This window comes from Mobula hypostoma, chromosome 24 (genome assembly GCF_963921235.1).
Source record: "Mobula hypostoma chromosome 24, sMobHyp1.1, whole genome shotgun sequence".
NCBI lineage: Eukaryota > Metazoa > Chordata > Chondrichthyes > Myliobatiformes > Myliobatidae > Mobula > Mobula hypostoma.
This window is the reverse complement of record NC_086120.1, coordinates 14,499,900-14,517,571: the sequence shown is the minus strand read 5'-3', so window position 1 is coordinate 14,517,571 and position 17,672 is coordinate 14,499,900. Positions and strand designations below refer to the sequence as shown.

Sequence of the window (17,672 nt, the reverse complement as noted above, 5' to 3'; positions counted from 1 at the left end):
GAAGGTGATGCAGGCTATTACTTTCATAACATTAAGTACTGTAACTGCATGAACAATTGAATTGCCAAGTCATCAGAGGTTGAAGTGCAAGTGCCAATAAATGGGAATTGATGCAGGAAGGTGATCTATGGTGGCCAAGGATATTGAGGGGGTGGGGGAGGGGCTAAGTGCCTGTTTTTGCACTGTACGATTCTACTTCCTCGTAAACATCACCAAAGTTTCACTCAAAATAGCACTCAAGAGAAAATCTGCAGATGCTGGAAATCCAAGCAACACACACTGGAGTTGGAGCTGGAGGAACGCAGCAGGCCAGGCAGCATCTACGGGAAAAAGCACAGTCGACGTTTCGAGCTGAAACCCTTCAGCAGGACTGGAGAAAAAAAACTGAGCAGATTTTAAAGGCTGGGGGGGGGGTGCGGAAGGGAAACACAAGGTGATAGGTGAAACCTGAAGGGGGAGGGATGATGTAAAGAGCTGGGAAGTTGATTGGTGAAAGCGACAGAAGGCCATGGAAGAAAGAAAAAGGGGGGGGTGAAGGAGCACCAGAGGAGGCAAAGGGCAGACAAGGAGATAAGGAGAGGGAGGGAAAAGTGGGTGGGAAACAGTGAAGGGGGTGGGGATGGGAGGCATTATCAGAAGTCTGAGAAATCGATGTTCTTGCCATCTGGTTGGAGGCCACCTAAATGGAATATGAGGTGTTGTACCTCCAACCTAAGTGTGGCCTCATCACGACAGTGGAGGAGGTGATAGATGGACATATCGGAATGGGAATGGGAAGTGGAATCAAAATGGGTGGCCACTAGGAGGTGCCACCTTTTCTGGCGGATGGAGCATAGATGCTTGGCGAAGCATTCATCCAATCTACGTTGGGTCTCACCGACATACAGGAGGCTGCACCGAGGGCACCAAACACAGTACATGACCCCAACAGACTCACAGGTGAAGTGTCACTTCACCTGGAAGGACTGTTTAGGGCCCTGAATGGTAGTGAAGGAGGTGTCGGGGCAGGTGTAGCACTTGTTCCGCTTGCTAGGATAAGTGCCAGGAGGGAGATCAGCAGGGAAGGATGAATGGGCAAGGGAGTCGCGTAGGGAGTGATCCCTGTGGAAAGCATAAAATGGAGGGTGGGGGGAAAGATATGCTTGCTGGTGGGATCGCATTGGAGGTGGCAGAAGTTTCAGAGAATTATGTGCTGGACGCGGAGGCTGGTGGGGTGGTAGGTGAGGACAAGAGGAATCCTATCCCTGGTAGGTTGGTGGGAGGATGGGGTAAGAGCAGACGTGTATTAAATGGAAGAGATGTGGTTGAGGGTAGCGTCGATGGTGGAGGAAGGGTAGCCCCTTTCTTTAAAAGAGGAGGACATCTCCTTCACTCTAGAACAAAAAACCTCATCCTGAAAGCAGACGTGGCGGAGATGGAGGAATTGAGAGAAGGGGATGGCGTTTTCACAAGTAGAGGGTGGGATGAGGTGTAGTCCAGGAAGCTGTGAGAGTCCGTGGGTTTGTAATAGACATCGGTGGATAAGCTGTCTCCAGAGATAGAGACAGTGAGATCGAGAAAGGGAAGGTAGATGTCGGAAATGGATCAGGTGAATTTGTAATAGACATCGGTGGATAGCAAAATAACAGTACCTGGATTTCAGGAGGTTTTAAAAAGCTAAGAAACTTAAGTTCACTGTATGGGTTCGATAAATGGAAATCTATTGTGCTATAGAACCCATCTGAGCAAGGCTGATTAAGCTTCTGTAAAGTCTTCTTTATGGCTTCATGATGCACGAAGCAATTTTACAATGAATTTCATTTAAAACGTGGGAAACAGAACTTGAGCATAGAACGTCACCGCTAACAACGAGGTAAATAACAAGGTAATTGGTATTAGTGGTGTTAGCGGAGGGGCAAACATTGGCCAAAGGAACTCCCTGCTTTTCTTTGTAATGTGCCATGGCTTCTTTCACTTCTACCCAAATGGGTGGGTAGAAACTCATCTTAGCATCCTATCTGTAAGACAGTCAAGGACAAGCTGCATGTACACGATCCTTCAGTGTAGGAACACAGAACATCACGATGAACACAACAAATAAATGATTTAACTTCTAGGCACTCTCAAAAGGCAGCTTATGCAGACTATGAATCTCACAGGTTCTCAGGCAGCACTGCCTTCATTAATCACAGTGATCAGGACTCTACAACTGGGTTATGAATAAAAAAAATCAGCCAGGTTTCCTGCTCCTGAGTACTGGAAGAGACACCTGCAGAGATCAAGGGACAACAAAAAAAAGATGCAAGCCTGCCCACAGTGCTTTCAACAGCTGAATCATGCTCAGAGGATTCATGTCCTACTTTGCTTGCCTTCTGTCTATCTGATCCACTTTCACATCACCTACTGCAGTAGAACATCCAGCCGCCTCACCCCTACCATCTGTAACCTCCTTTCTGAAACCCTATTTCTGGTAGCCCAGCATTCTCACATTCAAGAAACTTTAAGCCCATCTCTTTCAACCCTCCCAAAAGGCCTCGCTGTGCTTCTCAACACTGACAGAATTATACTCTTGGACCTTCACAAAGGAATAACAAGTATTTGAATACAGAGACATTGCCAAACTGCACTCCAGAGAGAACCCTTCAGGAGCCGAAAAACAACCTTGACGTTTGATTCTCCGTCAGCTGAAATCAGACTAAAAGATCCAAACATAGGTTAAATATAGCACTTACCTCCCAGAATCTCTGCTCCCAATCTCAGAATATCGAACAGGGCCAAGATCTTTGCCAGCTTTCTTTACGCTGTGTCCATTATCTTAAGGATGAAAAAGCTAACATTGTTCAGGCATAAAGTGCAGTTATTTGTCTCAACAACACACCATTTTACATTCTCTGTCTCCCTATCTTCATGCTACCCACTGTGATAAATGGAAGCAGCAATGCATCTGAAGTCATTATGGACCATTCCAGCTGAGCACTGGCCTCAGCGACTCTGCACACAGTTTCTGTTGCAAAATATTAGCTCATGGGTCACATTAAAGGCAAAGGATCAGTCTCTGATGCACAGCTGACACCTAAAGTCCAAAGCGGGTGCTGTAACGTGATCAATCCACTGGGCTTCCATTAAACGCACTACATCAGAAGACATCTGACAGGATCAAAATATTCCTTAGCCCAAGGCAGACAATTCCAAGAAACCCCTCAACAGCATTGATCACACATGTTTAGTCGGAATATTTTCAGCAGTTTACCTTAGAGGGCAAAGCCAAAAATAAAGGTTACACAAGTTGGCTGGTCTCCTAATTTTTTTTTAAAATCAGCTACATTTTAAGCATTGGTGATAGAATCCATAATTTTTGCACTATTTTTAGTGCCTGCCTTAAATCTAAACATTCAGGGGGATGGGCATTGCTCATCTTCTGGGCTTACTCCCATGGAACCAACAGCCTAGGACACAAGCCTGCAGCACCTTTGGGTGCTGGTAACAAAGGAAGCCTCAGCGATACCATGGTCAATCTCATCTCTCCTACTGTGGGTCAGCAGTCAAAGTCAGTGAAATATGGACTGCCAAAGTGAAAAATTGTCTAACTTTGCAAACTATATCAAACTGAAGATGATTCAGATATTCCAAATCAAGTATGTACGGGGAGATGGGTTACTGCCTGGAAAATCGGAATAATGTGGATCAGCAAATGAGGCGAGGAAAGGAAAGCGGGAATTTCACATAAACTCTTCCAGGTGACAGGAATCAAAATGACCACTAAACATAAACAAGCTGAATCTGAGGAATGCGCCAAATTCAATAACACAATGAAAACCAACCCAACCCTGCTGTATACTGTTGTGGGGTTAACAGCATAATTCATTGGAAGGGAAACTATGCCAATACAAAGCACTGATATAGACAAAATAACTAAAATATAAACTAATCACTCTACTACTTGACATTCACTTGAAGCAAACAGTATTAGCCACTTCCTGCTTCCTCTCTGATAACACAGGACGAGTGGTGGGGGGGATAGAAATGCAACCCCCCTTTTGTTTTGAGACCCACATAGGAAATGGTAGGGTAACCACTGCCTTCCCATGCTGGTCAAGCAGCCAAATGTACAAACATGTTACACAGCTGTATCCGCAGTGAGTCAGAGTGTACAGCGTTAGTCAGCACTACTATAAATGCTGCTTCAGGAAAGCGTCTTCACTGAGACAAGAGGCAAAGTAAGGAACAAATGGAGCTACCTGTCAGACTGGAATCTTGAGGGCTTTTAGCTTGCACCTTCTTGTTCTGTTCTTCCACCTTCTTAACCTGATTATTTAACTTCGAGTTCTTTCTTCCACGATTCTCAAAGTCTTCCTCATCAGGAACTTCCTCATCTTCCCCTTCACTGGCCAAATTCTTAGGTTAAGGAAGAAAAATTAAACTGTTATTGACCAGCGGTGATTTCGTTGCATTCAAAGAAGGTGACGGGGCCTTGCTTCTCCACATCACTCCCTATCTGGGAAGTGGTGTTTCCACTTGATAGGAAGTCTTGTACATGGGATCTTGTGCCCTATCTTTCTATGCAAGCCAAGTGACTGTTGCGCGTGCACAGACTCATCTGCGTGACAGCGACCAAGTCACAATCTAAGAGGACTGTAACTCATCAACATTGAGAACATCTCTCTGCCATCAGCATTTGGAGACTGACCATGGTACCACCTAGCTATACAAATGCTGTAAAAGCAAATGAGGTTAAGAGCATAAAATATGCAGAAAAAATTTCATGTAACAGGATGCAAGCTGATCACTAAACACCGAAGCGTCAATATCAAATGCAAGCTTGATAAACCTATTTACATGCAATCATCAAACTGCATTTCTTCACTGATAAGCACATAGTGCAAACAAAAGGCTGGAGACAACCAGATACAAGGCTTACTTTATGCGTGCAATTTCAAAAACTTGTTGACAATATTTTGCCAAACTCAGAACATTGACTAATTCTGGGATTTCCAATTCACGCCATTCCAGGAAAACTGTAAGCCAACGTCTGCTACAAATAAACGGAGTGAGGTCACCGTCTCCTTGCCATGATTATTTGGCAACTGCAAATAAAAACAACTTTCAGCTGATAAAGAGAATACGTGTCTTTCCCGCTAACCCTTACTAGTCACTCCCAAGTCAGATGCAACGCATCACACTAGAGTCAATTAATCCAATTTTATGACTTCCTCTGCCCCCACTCCAATTTACTGCGTCCTTCAATTTGACTTCCAAACCCAACAATGATTGTATCCATTTTTAAACTGATATGCTATTCTCCCAACACAGTACTTTCTGCAAATGACAAACCTAATTGTATGCCACACCCCACTCTGCTATTTCAACAGACATTGTAAGTACACAAGAAGCAACTGTATACAGACTGCTCAGCATTTCCTTTTATTTTCCCTACCAATAAAAATCCAATGTTTACTGCAGCAGATTTTTAAGAAAGAGACACTGCCCTTTCACCCAAAGTTTAAATACAAAACAGGAAGCGTAGCACATACTGCAAAAGCTGCTTCCCTGACTTGAGCCTCCAGTGCCTGTGTTTGCTCAACAAGTACTGACAATTTCTAGTGATTCAACACTTCTTATCTTAACTTCTCAGCATTTTCAGTTTTATGCTTTGATTTATTAACTAGGCTGGCTGCTGTCTCTGTCCTTCAAGGTATCACTGTTCTGAAAGAGGACAGAGATATTAATGAATTTAGCAAAAACCAAACAAAAGAGCAGCAGGCGGTGGAAATGCTCAGCAGGTTCAGCAACATCAGTAGAAAGAGAAACAGAGTTAATGTATCAGGTTACATCTGACCTGAAATACCATCTGCTTTCCTTTCGGCAGGTGCTGCCCGACCTGCTGAGTTTTTTCAGCATTTTCGGTCTAGCCTCTGATCGCTAGCAATAAGTACAGGCAAGCGCTTGGACAGGTGGACAGAGTGGCTGCACTACCGTCACTGTCTCTGCAGATCAGTGGGACTGATGCTAATGCACGCACTAAAGAGCTATAGCGACCAAACAAGTTCCTCACCCATCCAAAAACCTGCCCTAACTTAAGACACTGCACCAGTGGACAGAGATCCTAAATCAGAGTCTAGATTTCAACATCTGCACCCCAGCCCCAGAGAATGAACCCGCACCTTGCCGTGCCCCCTCCCCGCCCCATGTCCATACCCACGGCTGAACCCAAACCTATTTACAAACCATACCATCTCCACAGCCTGCAGGGGTGGCTGTTGCTCCCTCAGCCACAAGGTCTTGTACTGATCCAGCTTCTGCCCCTTATACTTCACGGAAGCCCAGCCACAGCCCGATTTCTTGGCTGGGTTGACCAGTTTCTTGCAGTGTGTGGCCCAGGCACTGGGGGAGTTGAACACCTGGCTGGTTTCTTGCCACCTGATCTTCCCGTCGGGCAGTAGGTCCCCCACAAATGTCTTTCCCTGTGGAGAGAGAGAAACGGATGACAGGAGTGGTGCACGAAGCAGCATCACTGACATCACTTTATAGGCTGACTTAAGACTCACGTGTATTATTACGCGAGTGTAGACGAAATAAAAGTTCCAAGCTCCAACTGGGTTTGTGATTACTGGTACTGTATTCCAGTTCTCCATCCACAAACCGCAAACCTGGCTGCACAGTTGGTAGAGCAAGTACCTCAGTGCTCCAGTGACTTGGGCACACTTCTGGCTCGGTGCTGTCTATGTGGAGTTTTATTTTAATTAGAGATTGAACAGCACGGTTACAGGCCCTCCCAGACCAATGAGTCCGCACCGCCCAGTTGCACCCATGTGACCAAATAACCTACTAACTCAGGTCTCTTTGGAATGTGGGAGGAAACCGGAGCACCTGGAGGAAACCCACGCACACTCCCTCCACGATCTCACTGTACTCTGACTCTGACTCCCTCCGCATCCCAAAGAGCTGCTGGCAGGCAGGTTAACCGGCCACTGTGAACTGCCCCGCATGTGTCAGTGAATGGTAGAATCTGGGGCAGAGCTGTTGGGAATGGGGCAAATGAAAACTGGATTCATTTAAATAGGTACTTGTTGGTCTACAAGCAGTCGATGGGCTGAAGGGCCTGTTTCCTTGCTGGGTATACTACTGTGAAATTACTGTCATCGTGACTATCATAAGACCTACCAAGCCACAAAGTAAATATTTTTAAACAACACCATATAATATTCAAAATTTTAAAATTAAAATCATGCCATGATGATGAAACATAGGACTAATCACTCTCAGCAGCACCAGCCACAGTCACAGTCACCCTTGTCCTTGTGTTCCTATAAGGATCACGTTATCCCATTCACAGCAACGTTGCTGGTGGTGGTCGGCTGCCTGCCGACGTGTAAGGGAACTCGGAGGACTATTTCCAGCTGCTCCTGACCTAGATGTCCCAGTTGCAAATTACACCATCTTAGTCCGATCCACAACTACTGTGTGCTATCTTAGTGGGATATGGGCCAAAAACAGAGAAATTAGTTACAAGGAAAGGTCAGATAGTTAGGACTTTATTCCCTGGAGCAGAGGAGAATGAAGGGAGATCTTGTAGAGGTATACAAAATTATGAAGGGTAGAGATGGGGTGAATGCATTCAGGCTTTCTCTCCCTCAGGGTGGGTAAGACTAGAACTAAAGGTCATAGGTTTAGGGTGAAAGGTGAAATATTTAAACAGAATCTGAGTTGGAACTTCTTCATTCGGTGATGTGAGTGTGGAAGGAGCGACCAGCAGAAGTGGTAGGTTCAATTGTAACACCTTAAGAGAAATTTGGATAGATATATGGATGAGAGAGGCATGAATGTCTGTGGTCTGGGTGCAGGTAGATGGGACGAGGCAGAAGACAAGGTCAGAAATGAAAAGATGGTCCAGAGGGCCTGTTTCTATGCTGTTGTACTATATGACTCTATGAGACTAGTTTGGAAATATATTTTGGTTAGCATGCACAAGTTGGGCCAAAGGACTTGTTTCTATGTCGTATACCTCTATGACTCCAAAGGCAGCTACTAGAATGCAGACAGACTGCCAGGCCAAGACCTCTGACATAGTCTTACACCAGGGACAACAGATTCAAGCTTAACAGAGCCACTGGCACTCCTTTATGGAGAAACCTCCATGTTGGGAAAGAGCTTGCTGGATTACAGCAACACCCTGACCACCCTGTTTCACACTGTAATCCCAGCCATGCTAACAGTGATTCTCAGCTTATGGAATGCATGATAAACCATCTCCATTATAGCAGCCAAAAGCTAAAATGGAGATGGTTTGCTTACCCAACGCAGGCAGGAACGCACACTGCTTTCAGCCTCAGTCTGCTGTCTCTTACCTCCACACCAGTCTCCCAGTGAAGGATGCTGAATTTCTAGACCATGCCAATATATTGGAGGACACAATCTTTTCGTTGGCACAGAATGCACTTTCCAACCATCCACCAAGCAATTCACAGTACATAAACGTTAGCCTTCTATTCTAGGTTATCCCTTCAATGTCTTCGTGGAGTCCTCAGCATTGGAATCTCTGGTCACCTTACCCTGAGGTGAATCGTGATAGGCAGGGATATTCCTTCACCTGTGCCCTGACTCATGGTCACTGTCTCACCAAGAACAAGCTCCACACTTCAGTTACCCTCTCAAGTACCTGCTGCACCCGAGCTGGTGGATGTGAACATGAAATCAAGAGAATTGCCATATCTTCATCATTATGCTCTTCTTGCCTGGTTAACTGGGTATCTTTAAGAAACAAAGGCACATGCGCAAGGTTCTGGTACTGGAAAGGGGCAAGTAAAGAGGTGCACACTCGGAAAGGGTGCTCCAAATTTGAATGCCTACATGTTCATTATCTATAGGATTTAAGGACCAAGTGGGATGCAAGAAGGAAGAACAGATTCAATATATTGTTGTTTTATTTCCATTGCCTTCCATATCCTCATTACTGGTTACACCAAAAAAGGCCAAAAGACACAAGTTGAATGATTCCATCAGCCCACTTCTCAGCTTATGGTTCCCATTATTACCTTCCTTATTTTTCAGCACTGGTAGACTTTGTACTCCCACATCATCCTCCAAACAGCTGTCTCCCATTTTATCCTCTTCTCTCCGCATCTTTCTCACCTATCACCACCTACTTTTTTCTCCCAACTGCACCCCCACTCCTCGACCATCTGTCCATCATTCTTCACCCCTCACTGGTCCACCAATCTCCCACCGTCTCACCTTACTACTCTCCTCTTTGTATCTTCCCTTCCCACCTTCAGTTGTGATGCAGGGTTTCAACCCAAAATGTCCACAGTTCTTTCCTCCCTCAACAGATGCTGCTCAACCTGCTGAGTTCCTCGAATAGATTGTTTGCTGCCACACTAAGGTGTGCACTTACTCCTTCACTAGGGAATGCTGGTGTATCTGTACCTTTTCAGGAATATCCTCAGACAAATGAGAAGTTATTCTGCATCATTCAATCAGTTTGAATGTTGTCACAGTCATGGCTGAAAGCCACCAGTGTATGTGAGTTGTAAGTACAAGTGTGAAGCTTACAGCAGTGGCAAGTCCTACATGGAGAGAAGAGACACAAATTCTGACTGACAAGATTGTTAATGGGAATGTCTTAAGAGTTTTGGAGAATTGGAGTCATTGCATTAAATCCTTCAGCTCAATTGGACCATGCCAACCATTGATCAATGGTAGCGTCAAGTTGTGGAAGTAATATTACAGAGGTTAGGAAGTGCATTCATCAACTCTGACAGCTTGCAAGGTCGTTGAACTCATTCCTTCACCCAATGGCACCCAGATCCCCTAGGGGATTTTTCCAGTGATCCCATTCTCAATCTCTTCCAGGTTCACTTCATTTTCCTCATCTTTAACTCCCCGAGTCCTAGCATTAGTCTCCATGGTGCTCTGTTGACTTCCACACATGCACCTTCAGGGCTACCTGAACACCATCTACCCTCTGTCGTCCTGTAGAGAGAGGGTGTTTTTTCTCTCTGGCACCACTCCTACACAAACCTGAAAAGTTGGAAGTTCAGTTCCTCTCATGCACAATGCCAGTCTTCACCGTTTCCCAGCTCAGGTTTACTTGCTGCAGCCACACCAGAACTGAGAATTATATGTTCAAACCTATGGAAACGTAAGCTACCAGATAACAATAAAGTCGGACTGTCATGAGTCTAATGCAAAGCATCCCAAGGTTGGTATGCTACCCAAACTCCCATTTGCAGAAACATACCCCAAAACTCAAGACAGTGCTGACAAGAAAACTGGGAGTGGTGGGAGGAGGATTTGGAAGGTAAGTTTTGCCAAGTTTGATTCCTTACTAAATAGTGAATGGAGAGTAGCCCTTCACCCGGCTGGATAACTTTGTCTTTAAGAAGCACACGCAGCGTAATCCCACGGCGAGTGAGTAAGGTCCCCCTGGGAGTGTGGATTTTTCCAGCAGTTCCATTCTCGGCCTCTTCCACATTCACGTCTACTTCATCCTCCTCGTCCTCAACACTCTCTTCCACTGCAGGTGATGACGGGTCGGAAGCTGAGGCCAAACATAACGGACAAATGTCATTCACCATTCAAGACTCGGTATGACAGAAGATCACCTAATGAATAAACTGCAGGCCACAGTCTGAGGGTGTTGGGGGTGGTGGTGGTTTAATTTACACACAAAGGACACCAGTATAAAGGCTAAGCTACCTCTTCAGTGCAGTGCACTCCCCTGGATCTAACTAAAGCCCACAATACCATACGCAATAGCAGAGAGGATCTGGTTAAAATTTCTCTCCAAAGCAGGTTCATAATGTTGCTATCAGTGGCTTCATCTTGTATATAAAATGGTTGCTGAGTTTCCTACAACACAACTGTGACCACCTTTCTAAATACATTGTCTCATTGCAAGTCAACAAAAAGCACTCCATGAATGCAGCTCCTTTCTCTTTGAGATCTATTTCCTCACTATTTTCTGTTCTTTTTGTGCTGCTTATTTATTTTCTTATATTTCTTGTTGAAACAAGAAATGTTGAATTTGTACAAGGCATTGGTAAGGCCAAATCTGGAGTATTGTGTACAGTTCTGGTCAACAAATTATAGGAAAGATGTCAATAAAATTGAGAGCGTACAGAGGAGGTTTACTAAAATGTTGCCTGGGTTTCATCTCCTAAGTTACAGAGCAAGGTTGAACAAGTTAGGTCTTTATTCTTTGGAGCATAGAAGGTTGAGGGGGACTTGACAGAGGTGTTTACAATTATGAGGGGGATTGATAGAGTTGACGTGGTTAGACTTTTTCCATTGAGAGTGGGGAAGATTCAAACAAGAGGACATGGGTTGAGAATTAGAGGACAAAAGTTTAGGGGTAACATGAGGGGGAACTTCTTTACTCAGAGAGTGGTAGCTGTGTGGAACGAGCTTCCAGCAGATGTGGTTGAGGCAGGTTCTATGTTGTCATTTAAAGATAAATTCGATAGATATATGGACAGAAAAGGAATGGAGGGTTATGGGCTGAGTGCAGGTTGGTAGGACTAGGATAGGGTAAGAGTTTGGCATGGCTAGAAGGGCCGAGATGGCCTGTTTCCGTGCTGTAATTGTTATATGGTTATATGGAAACATACGGTAGCTTTCTTCTGTGTTGCACTGTACTGCTGCCACAAAACAATAATGTCCATGACATATGTCAGTGATAATAAACCAGATCTGATAAATTAGGTCTTAATAATTTACTCCTGAAATTTCTATTTATCGCTAAAGTTTCATCCTAAGACAATCCGTATACTTTATGACAAAACATCCAATACCAACACTGTAAACAATAAAGAATTATTTTAATACTCCATTTCCATCATTGTAAGCTATACTGGGAATATGGCAAGATGTCAGAAAGCCAGCACTAGCCAGTGTTCAAACAGTAATAGCCAACTAGCAAACTATCCTTAAGTGGGAAAGTTCCCACAGCAAACAACTTGGTCCTCGTATCTTTTTTTTAATGCCTCACTGTGTGCAATGCTTCCCTCATAACAGACAATGATCTGAAACATCAAACACTAGTCTAACATCTGCTGTTACTAACTCTTAAGGGTCAAGTGGGAACAACTCAAATGTGCTTTCAAATGGGCACAGGTCCATAATTCAAAAACATTATCTCAGAGTAGTCACTCAAAATCCCCAGAACATTTGCTTTACTGAGATGCTCTTCAGGTGTTGTCACAGATTACAAAAAGTTGGGAATACAGTGCACCTCTATTCTGTTTCAAACTATTAAATTAACCAATGCATAACAAGCCTTATCCTAAAAAGGAGTGGCTTACCATCTTATCACTATTGTTTTAGGCCGCTTATTCTGCACAAACTGGCCACCCCATTTCCTACATTACGAAACCGGCAATGTATCAACACTTCCCCACTGCAAAGCATTGAGATGTGTGTGGGGGGGGGGTGGGGTCATGTGGAAGTAACTCAGGGAATAACAGTCTAACTTGGTAAGGTTGAGCAATGTGTTGAGCAGATTTTGGGCTTGGCACAGCCAGCAGCGGCCTCAAAATATACTGGTTCAGTCAACAGGGTGGACTAATCATGATCTACTGTAAAGGAAATTGGTCTTTTCTTCCACTAAATTATATAGTGTCCAGATTCAACAGCACCAACTAACCCTCATATAAAAATGCCTAATTAGGAAAGTAATTTGTACACTCATCAATACTTTTGATTTGCTTTATGCTTGAATAAATATATATTGAGAAATCTAAAGTAAATGCAAGAATACATCTTTCCTGTCAAAATGACTAGGGATTTAATATACTTATCTAAGGTCATTCAAAAATATGTTGTGAAAGACATCTTGCAAATAAACATGCTGACCTTCCAGACCCTTCTTATCTAAATGTTTAGCTCACACATAAACGTGGTCAGTTCACAGAGTGACTGTGGGATGGAACCCCTGTGAGAGTCACTATCTTCAGGAAAGGGAGAGAAGAAAGGTGAATGAATCTCACCTTAAGCAGAAGATGCTGGAAGCTCTACAGATGCTGCCTGACCTGCTGAGCAAGAAACCCAGATTCAACAGCATCAAAGGTTACGGGGAGAAGGCAGAGGAATAGGGTCGACAGGGAAAATAAATCAGCCATGATCAGGTGGTGGAGCAAACTTGTTGAGCCGAATGGCCTAATTCTGTTCCTATGTCTTATGGTCAAAGACCCTTCATCGTGCATCGTATCAAACAATTATCTAGTGCAATGGTTGTTGTTCCTCACGTTTCTTTAGCATTTGTGTGTTTTTCATGAGGCCGAGCAGCTTGACACTCAACCCAGCGTGGATGGAAAGCAGGCAAGGAGCTGGCCGGGTTCAAACCCGGGACAGCTCGCCTCGAAATTCGGTATGCCTACCACTATACCACCAGCCAGCTAGTGCAATAGTAAGAGAGGACTAGACTGTCAGAGGTGTCAGTTTACTGATAACCAGATTAGTTGCAGACCCCTCTGTTTAATAGGACAGAATTTCAATGGAATATGGAAGAGTTAGTGGGAAATAGCTCTGCTCTGTGACTCAGTGGGCTGAGGATGAGTACGAGAGTCTTCCATATCATAATGAAATATTAAAAGATTATCCAATGCACCAAAAGTTGCTTTTACAGCTGAGCAAAGCCATACTGTTTTTTTTTAAGTACAATTTATTTTAGAGCAACAATCTGCTGGAAGAACTCAGTGGGTCAAGCAGCAACAATGGAGGAAAAGTCAATATTTTGAGTCAAAACCCTTACAAACAACATATGTGTCTTGATTACAAATCACTTCCAAAGCCACAGAGATGGGTGAGTAGATAAGCAAGAGCAGTAGTAGTCTCACATTGGCTCTTTTTCTTCATGACTGACTCATCATGGTGCACAGACGTGGTTCCGTTTCAGTCCCGCTCATCTGACCTGGAACATCTAGCGGTAAATTGTTGTCCATCTTATCTGCCGAGGGGGTTTTCCGTTGTCATCCTGGTAGCCAAGATCAGGCAGGACTGGAGGAGCTAAGCACACCGTGATCAGCACACAGAGAGGCCTTCCCGGTCATTGCCTGGATCTTCAACCAGGCCAGCTTTACGAAGTCCCTGATCAACTACTACCAACTTGTAACCTACAGAACCAAAGGAGTCAACACACTTGACCATTGTTATGCCACCGTCAAAAACACCTACCATGCCATCCCACACCTGCACTTTGTCAAGTCTGATCACCTGGCTGAACTTCTACTCCCAGTATACAGGCAGAGATTGAGGGCCGTAGCACCGGTAGGGGGGACCACAAAGGGTTGTTCAAGGGAGGCAGAGGAGCGCTTGTAAGTCTGCATTAAATCAGTGGATTGGACAAAATTCAGGGATTCATCTTCAAGTCTGTATGAATATGCCACAGTTGTTACCGACTTTATCAAGACCTACGTGGATAAGTGTATGCCTTTGAGAACATACTGGACATACCCAAACCAAAAGCCATTTATAAACCAGGGGATTTGCAGTCTGCTGAGGGCTAGATCTGTGGCATTCAAACCTGGGGATCCGCAACTATACAAGTCATCCAGGTATAAGCTACAGAAGGCCACTTCAAGAGCAAAAAATCAATTCTGATTGAAATTAGAGACGGAATCGGATGCACGTCAGCTCCAGCAGGGTTTGCAGGCCATCAGCTGATACAAGTGAGGAACTACAAAGAATTTGAAGGTATCAGCAATCATCTTGAATGTTACAATGAAAATGAAGATTTGGAGGATGCAATCGTAGAAAGTATTGCATGAAGACAGTCTATTATCTGCACAAACTTTGTTCATTTACAATCAGTCGAAAGAAAATAGCGCATTGGCTGTCTGTTGTAAGTGGCAATGACAGTGAAACCTGTGGAGGGGAGTTTTTTTTAAAGTGGAAAAGCCACTCTCTCAATCTCAGAAGTCCGGGTCCAGTGGTACAAGTAGTTGTCACAAACTGGGATCTTCTTTGGTTTCAATGGATGACCATGACTTCTTCTGTGCCCTTTGCTCTCTACAACACATTGCAGACCACCTTCTTGGCCTTGGGATCTCACTGTCGACCTCATCAGCACAGTCCACCAGAGCTGACTTCACATGTTGGGACAGGCATGTCCCTTTTTCACTGAGGTACGAGGCCAGCCGGCTACCCTCACCATGTTTAGCATGCCTGTTGAAGCTGTTGTACCGGGGTGTAGTCGCTGTCGCACGCAAACAGCTACTTGGAGCCACAGGTGAGAACTGAGTGTCCGGTGGCAACCAAAGGTGAGTGAGCTGTCCCAGAATGGAGATGACAAGCCCCTCCACTACAGGTGCTATCCCTTGCTAGACACCCAAGACGTGGCAACATACACTGGATAAACTCCTCCATTGATAACTATTAGGGACGAATAAGAGTTTTAGAAACATAGAAAACCTACAACACAATACAGGCCCTTCGGCCCACAAAGCTGTGCCGAACATGTCCTTACCTTAGAAATTACATAAGGTTACCCACAGCCCTCTGTTTTTCTCAGCTCCATGTACCTGTCCAGGAGTCTCTTAAAGGACCCTATTGTATCGGCCTCCACCACCATCGCCAGCAACCTATTCCACACTCACCACTCTCTGCGTAAAAAAACTTACCCCTGTAGTAATCTAGTGATTTATGTAGTAATATTGGTGTGTTCTAATTTGTTCTGTATTTCATTTAAATACATAATTTGTCATTCAGCTAAATGGTAGTTTGTCTTTTTTTAAATATATCTTTTTAATTCTTTCCATGAAACCACTAATTGGGCCGCTGCTTAACTGGGGCAAAATATACTGGTCCCGGTGTGTCCCAATTAATCGGAAACTGCTGTACATCAATAAAAATGGTTGTACTGAGAGAATTTAAATATAATCATTGCACCAAAAATGAATGTTTTGATACGAATGATTGCAATTTACTCCAGATTGCTAATATTAATTACATTTTCTCTTTTTTTAAATAACGACACATGTAAGGACAGTGGTAGAAGGAAGTTCCTGTGAAAATATATTCCTATTTATTTGGCTATAATGAGCCAGCCTTGAGACATGGAAAAGTAAACAGACACCAGATTCTCGGAATCTGGAATAAACATAATTCTGGAAATACTCAACAGGTTATGCAGCATCTGTGGGTGGGAACAGATTTAACGTTTCAGTTTGATTTTCACCGACCCATCTTCACCTTTCAGCTGCACTTGAGTTGTGTCCTCAAAAGGTTAATTTAAAACAAAGTACAGAATTACACTTCTGCAAAATAAATAAATTCTTTGATAATAGGGCGCTAAGAAACGATTGTGCTTCATGTTTTATCCAAGCCTATAAAAGGTTATGGGAAACCATGAAGAATAATACACCCAGCCAAACGCCACACTACCTACACCGCAATCTAACATGATTACAGCGGAAACCCCGCCTATCCCAGTAAACACTCATTGGCCGCCAACAACAGCAATAAATAGGATCTCCCTGCGCTAATTGGCTAAGTGCGCTGTCCATCTGATACTAGCCCCCAAAACCCAGCAGGTTAAGTTGCGTCCTGCGTCTTCCCTTTGTAGCAAAGTGAGAGACACTTGGGCTCGTGTTGGTTTCACTTTTAAATTTAGGTGGGGGGGAAATTTTTTAAAAAGCTTCGAAAGTCACACCAAAGAGTTAAAATACGAACCACAGAGAGGATCGCGGTCCCGCGTGAAGAGGAGAAATAATTTTTTAAATAAATTCTAATTAAGAATATTTCACACACAGTGAGACTCACCCATTCTTGTCAGAGCCTTTTTGTTTTTGTTCCTGAGCAGGTTGTTCCCTCCGTTTAGCTTTTTTTTAGTTTTGGTGGAATGTAGAGGGAGGGGGCGGTTGTGCGGAACAGGTGTGAAGGCGTCAGAGGTGTTCCCTGCTGCGGTGGAGCAGATTTCTCAATGAAGGAGGCAGCGGCACCCCGGCACCCGGAGGATGTTCAGCAGTCTGCCACCGCATCACGTGAACACACACCAAACGCCCCACGTGTCCCATTCATCTCGCACAAACACTGGAGACTGCCCTCCGCTTGGCGGGCACGGCCCGGGCTCGTCCTCGCCCTCAAAGAGCAGGCTGCGGCTTGAGCATCTATAAAACATGCCGCTGCAGCCAAATTCACCAAATTATGAGAGACGCAGATAGAGATACTGCAGATGCTGGAAATCTTGATTAATACACACCAAATGCAGGTCAGGCAGCATCTGTGGAGGAAAATAAGCAGCTGTTGTATCGAATTGCGACATTTTGTAAAGACTTGTCCCAAAACTGAAGGGTCTCGGCCCGAAACGTCAACTATACCTCTTCCTAGAGATGCTGCCTGGCCTGCTGCGTTCACCAGCAACTTTCATGTGTGTTACTGTTCATTTCCCTCCATTTCTAGGGGTAGACAGAATCTTGAAGAAGGATGATTTCAAAGAGACCGAAATCACAGGGCCTAGCCACAACCCATGGGCTCACTTTGAAGGGCTCTTCATCTCATGTTCTTGATATTTATCGCTTGCTTGCTTATTTATTTGTGTATTTATTTATTAATTTATTTTGTATTTGCTCAGTTTATTGTCTTTTGCACATTAGTTGTCCATCCTGTTGGGTGCAGTTTTTGATTGATTCTATTGTGTGTTTTATATTTATTATGTATGCCCACAAGAAAACAAACTTTAGCTGTTTATGGTAACAGAA

The 17,672-nt window shown here is 44.1% G+C and overlaps 1 protein-coding gene across 1 annotated transcript in view; it reads right to left on the bottom strand.

The window, feature by feature from the left end:
- Positions 1-16,931, bottom strand: part of mpnd (MPN domain containing) — a 43,140-nt gene extending 26,209 nt beyond the window's left edge. The window contains exons 1-5 of the mRNA XM_063032097.1: positions 16,735-16,931; positions 10,305-10,516; positions 6,210-6,440; positions 4,218-4,374; positions 2,712-2,793 (exon numbers count right to left, since the gene is read on the bottom strand). Coding sequence (XP_062888167.1) covers positions 2,712-2,793; positions 4,218-4,374; positions 6,210-6,440; positions 10,305-10,516; positions 16,735-16,738 — 686 coding nt within the window. The 5' untranslated portion in view covers positions 16,739-16,931. The remainder of the gene's footprint in view (positions 1-2,711; positions 2,794-4,217; positions 4,375-6,209; positions 6,441-10,304; positions 10,517-16,734) is intronic.
- Positions 16,932-17,672: the final 741 nt, after the last annotated feature.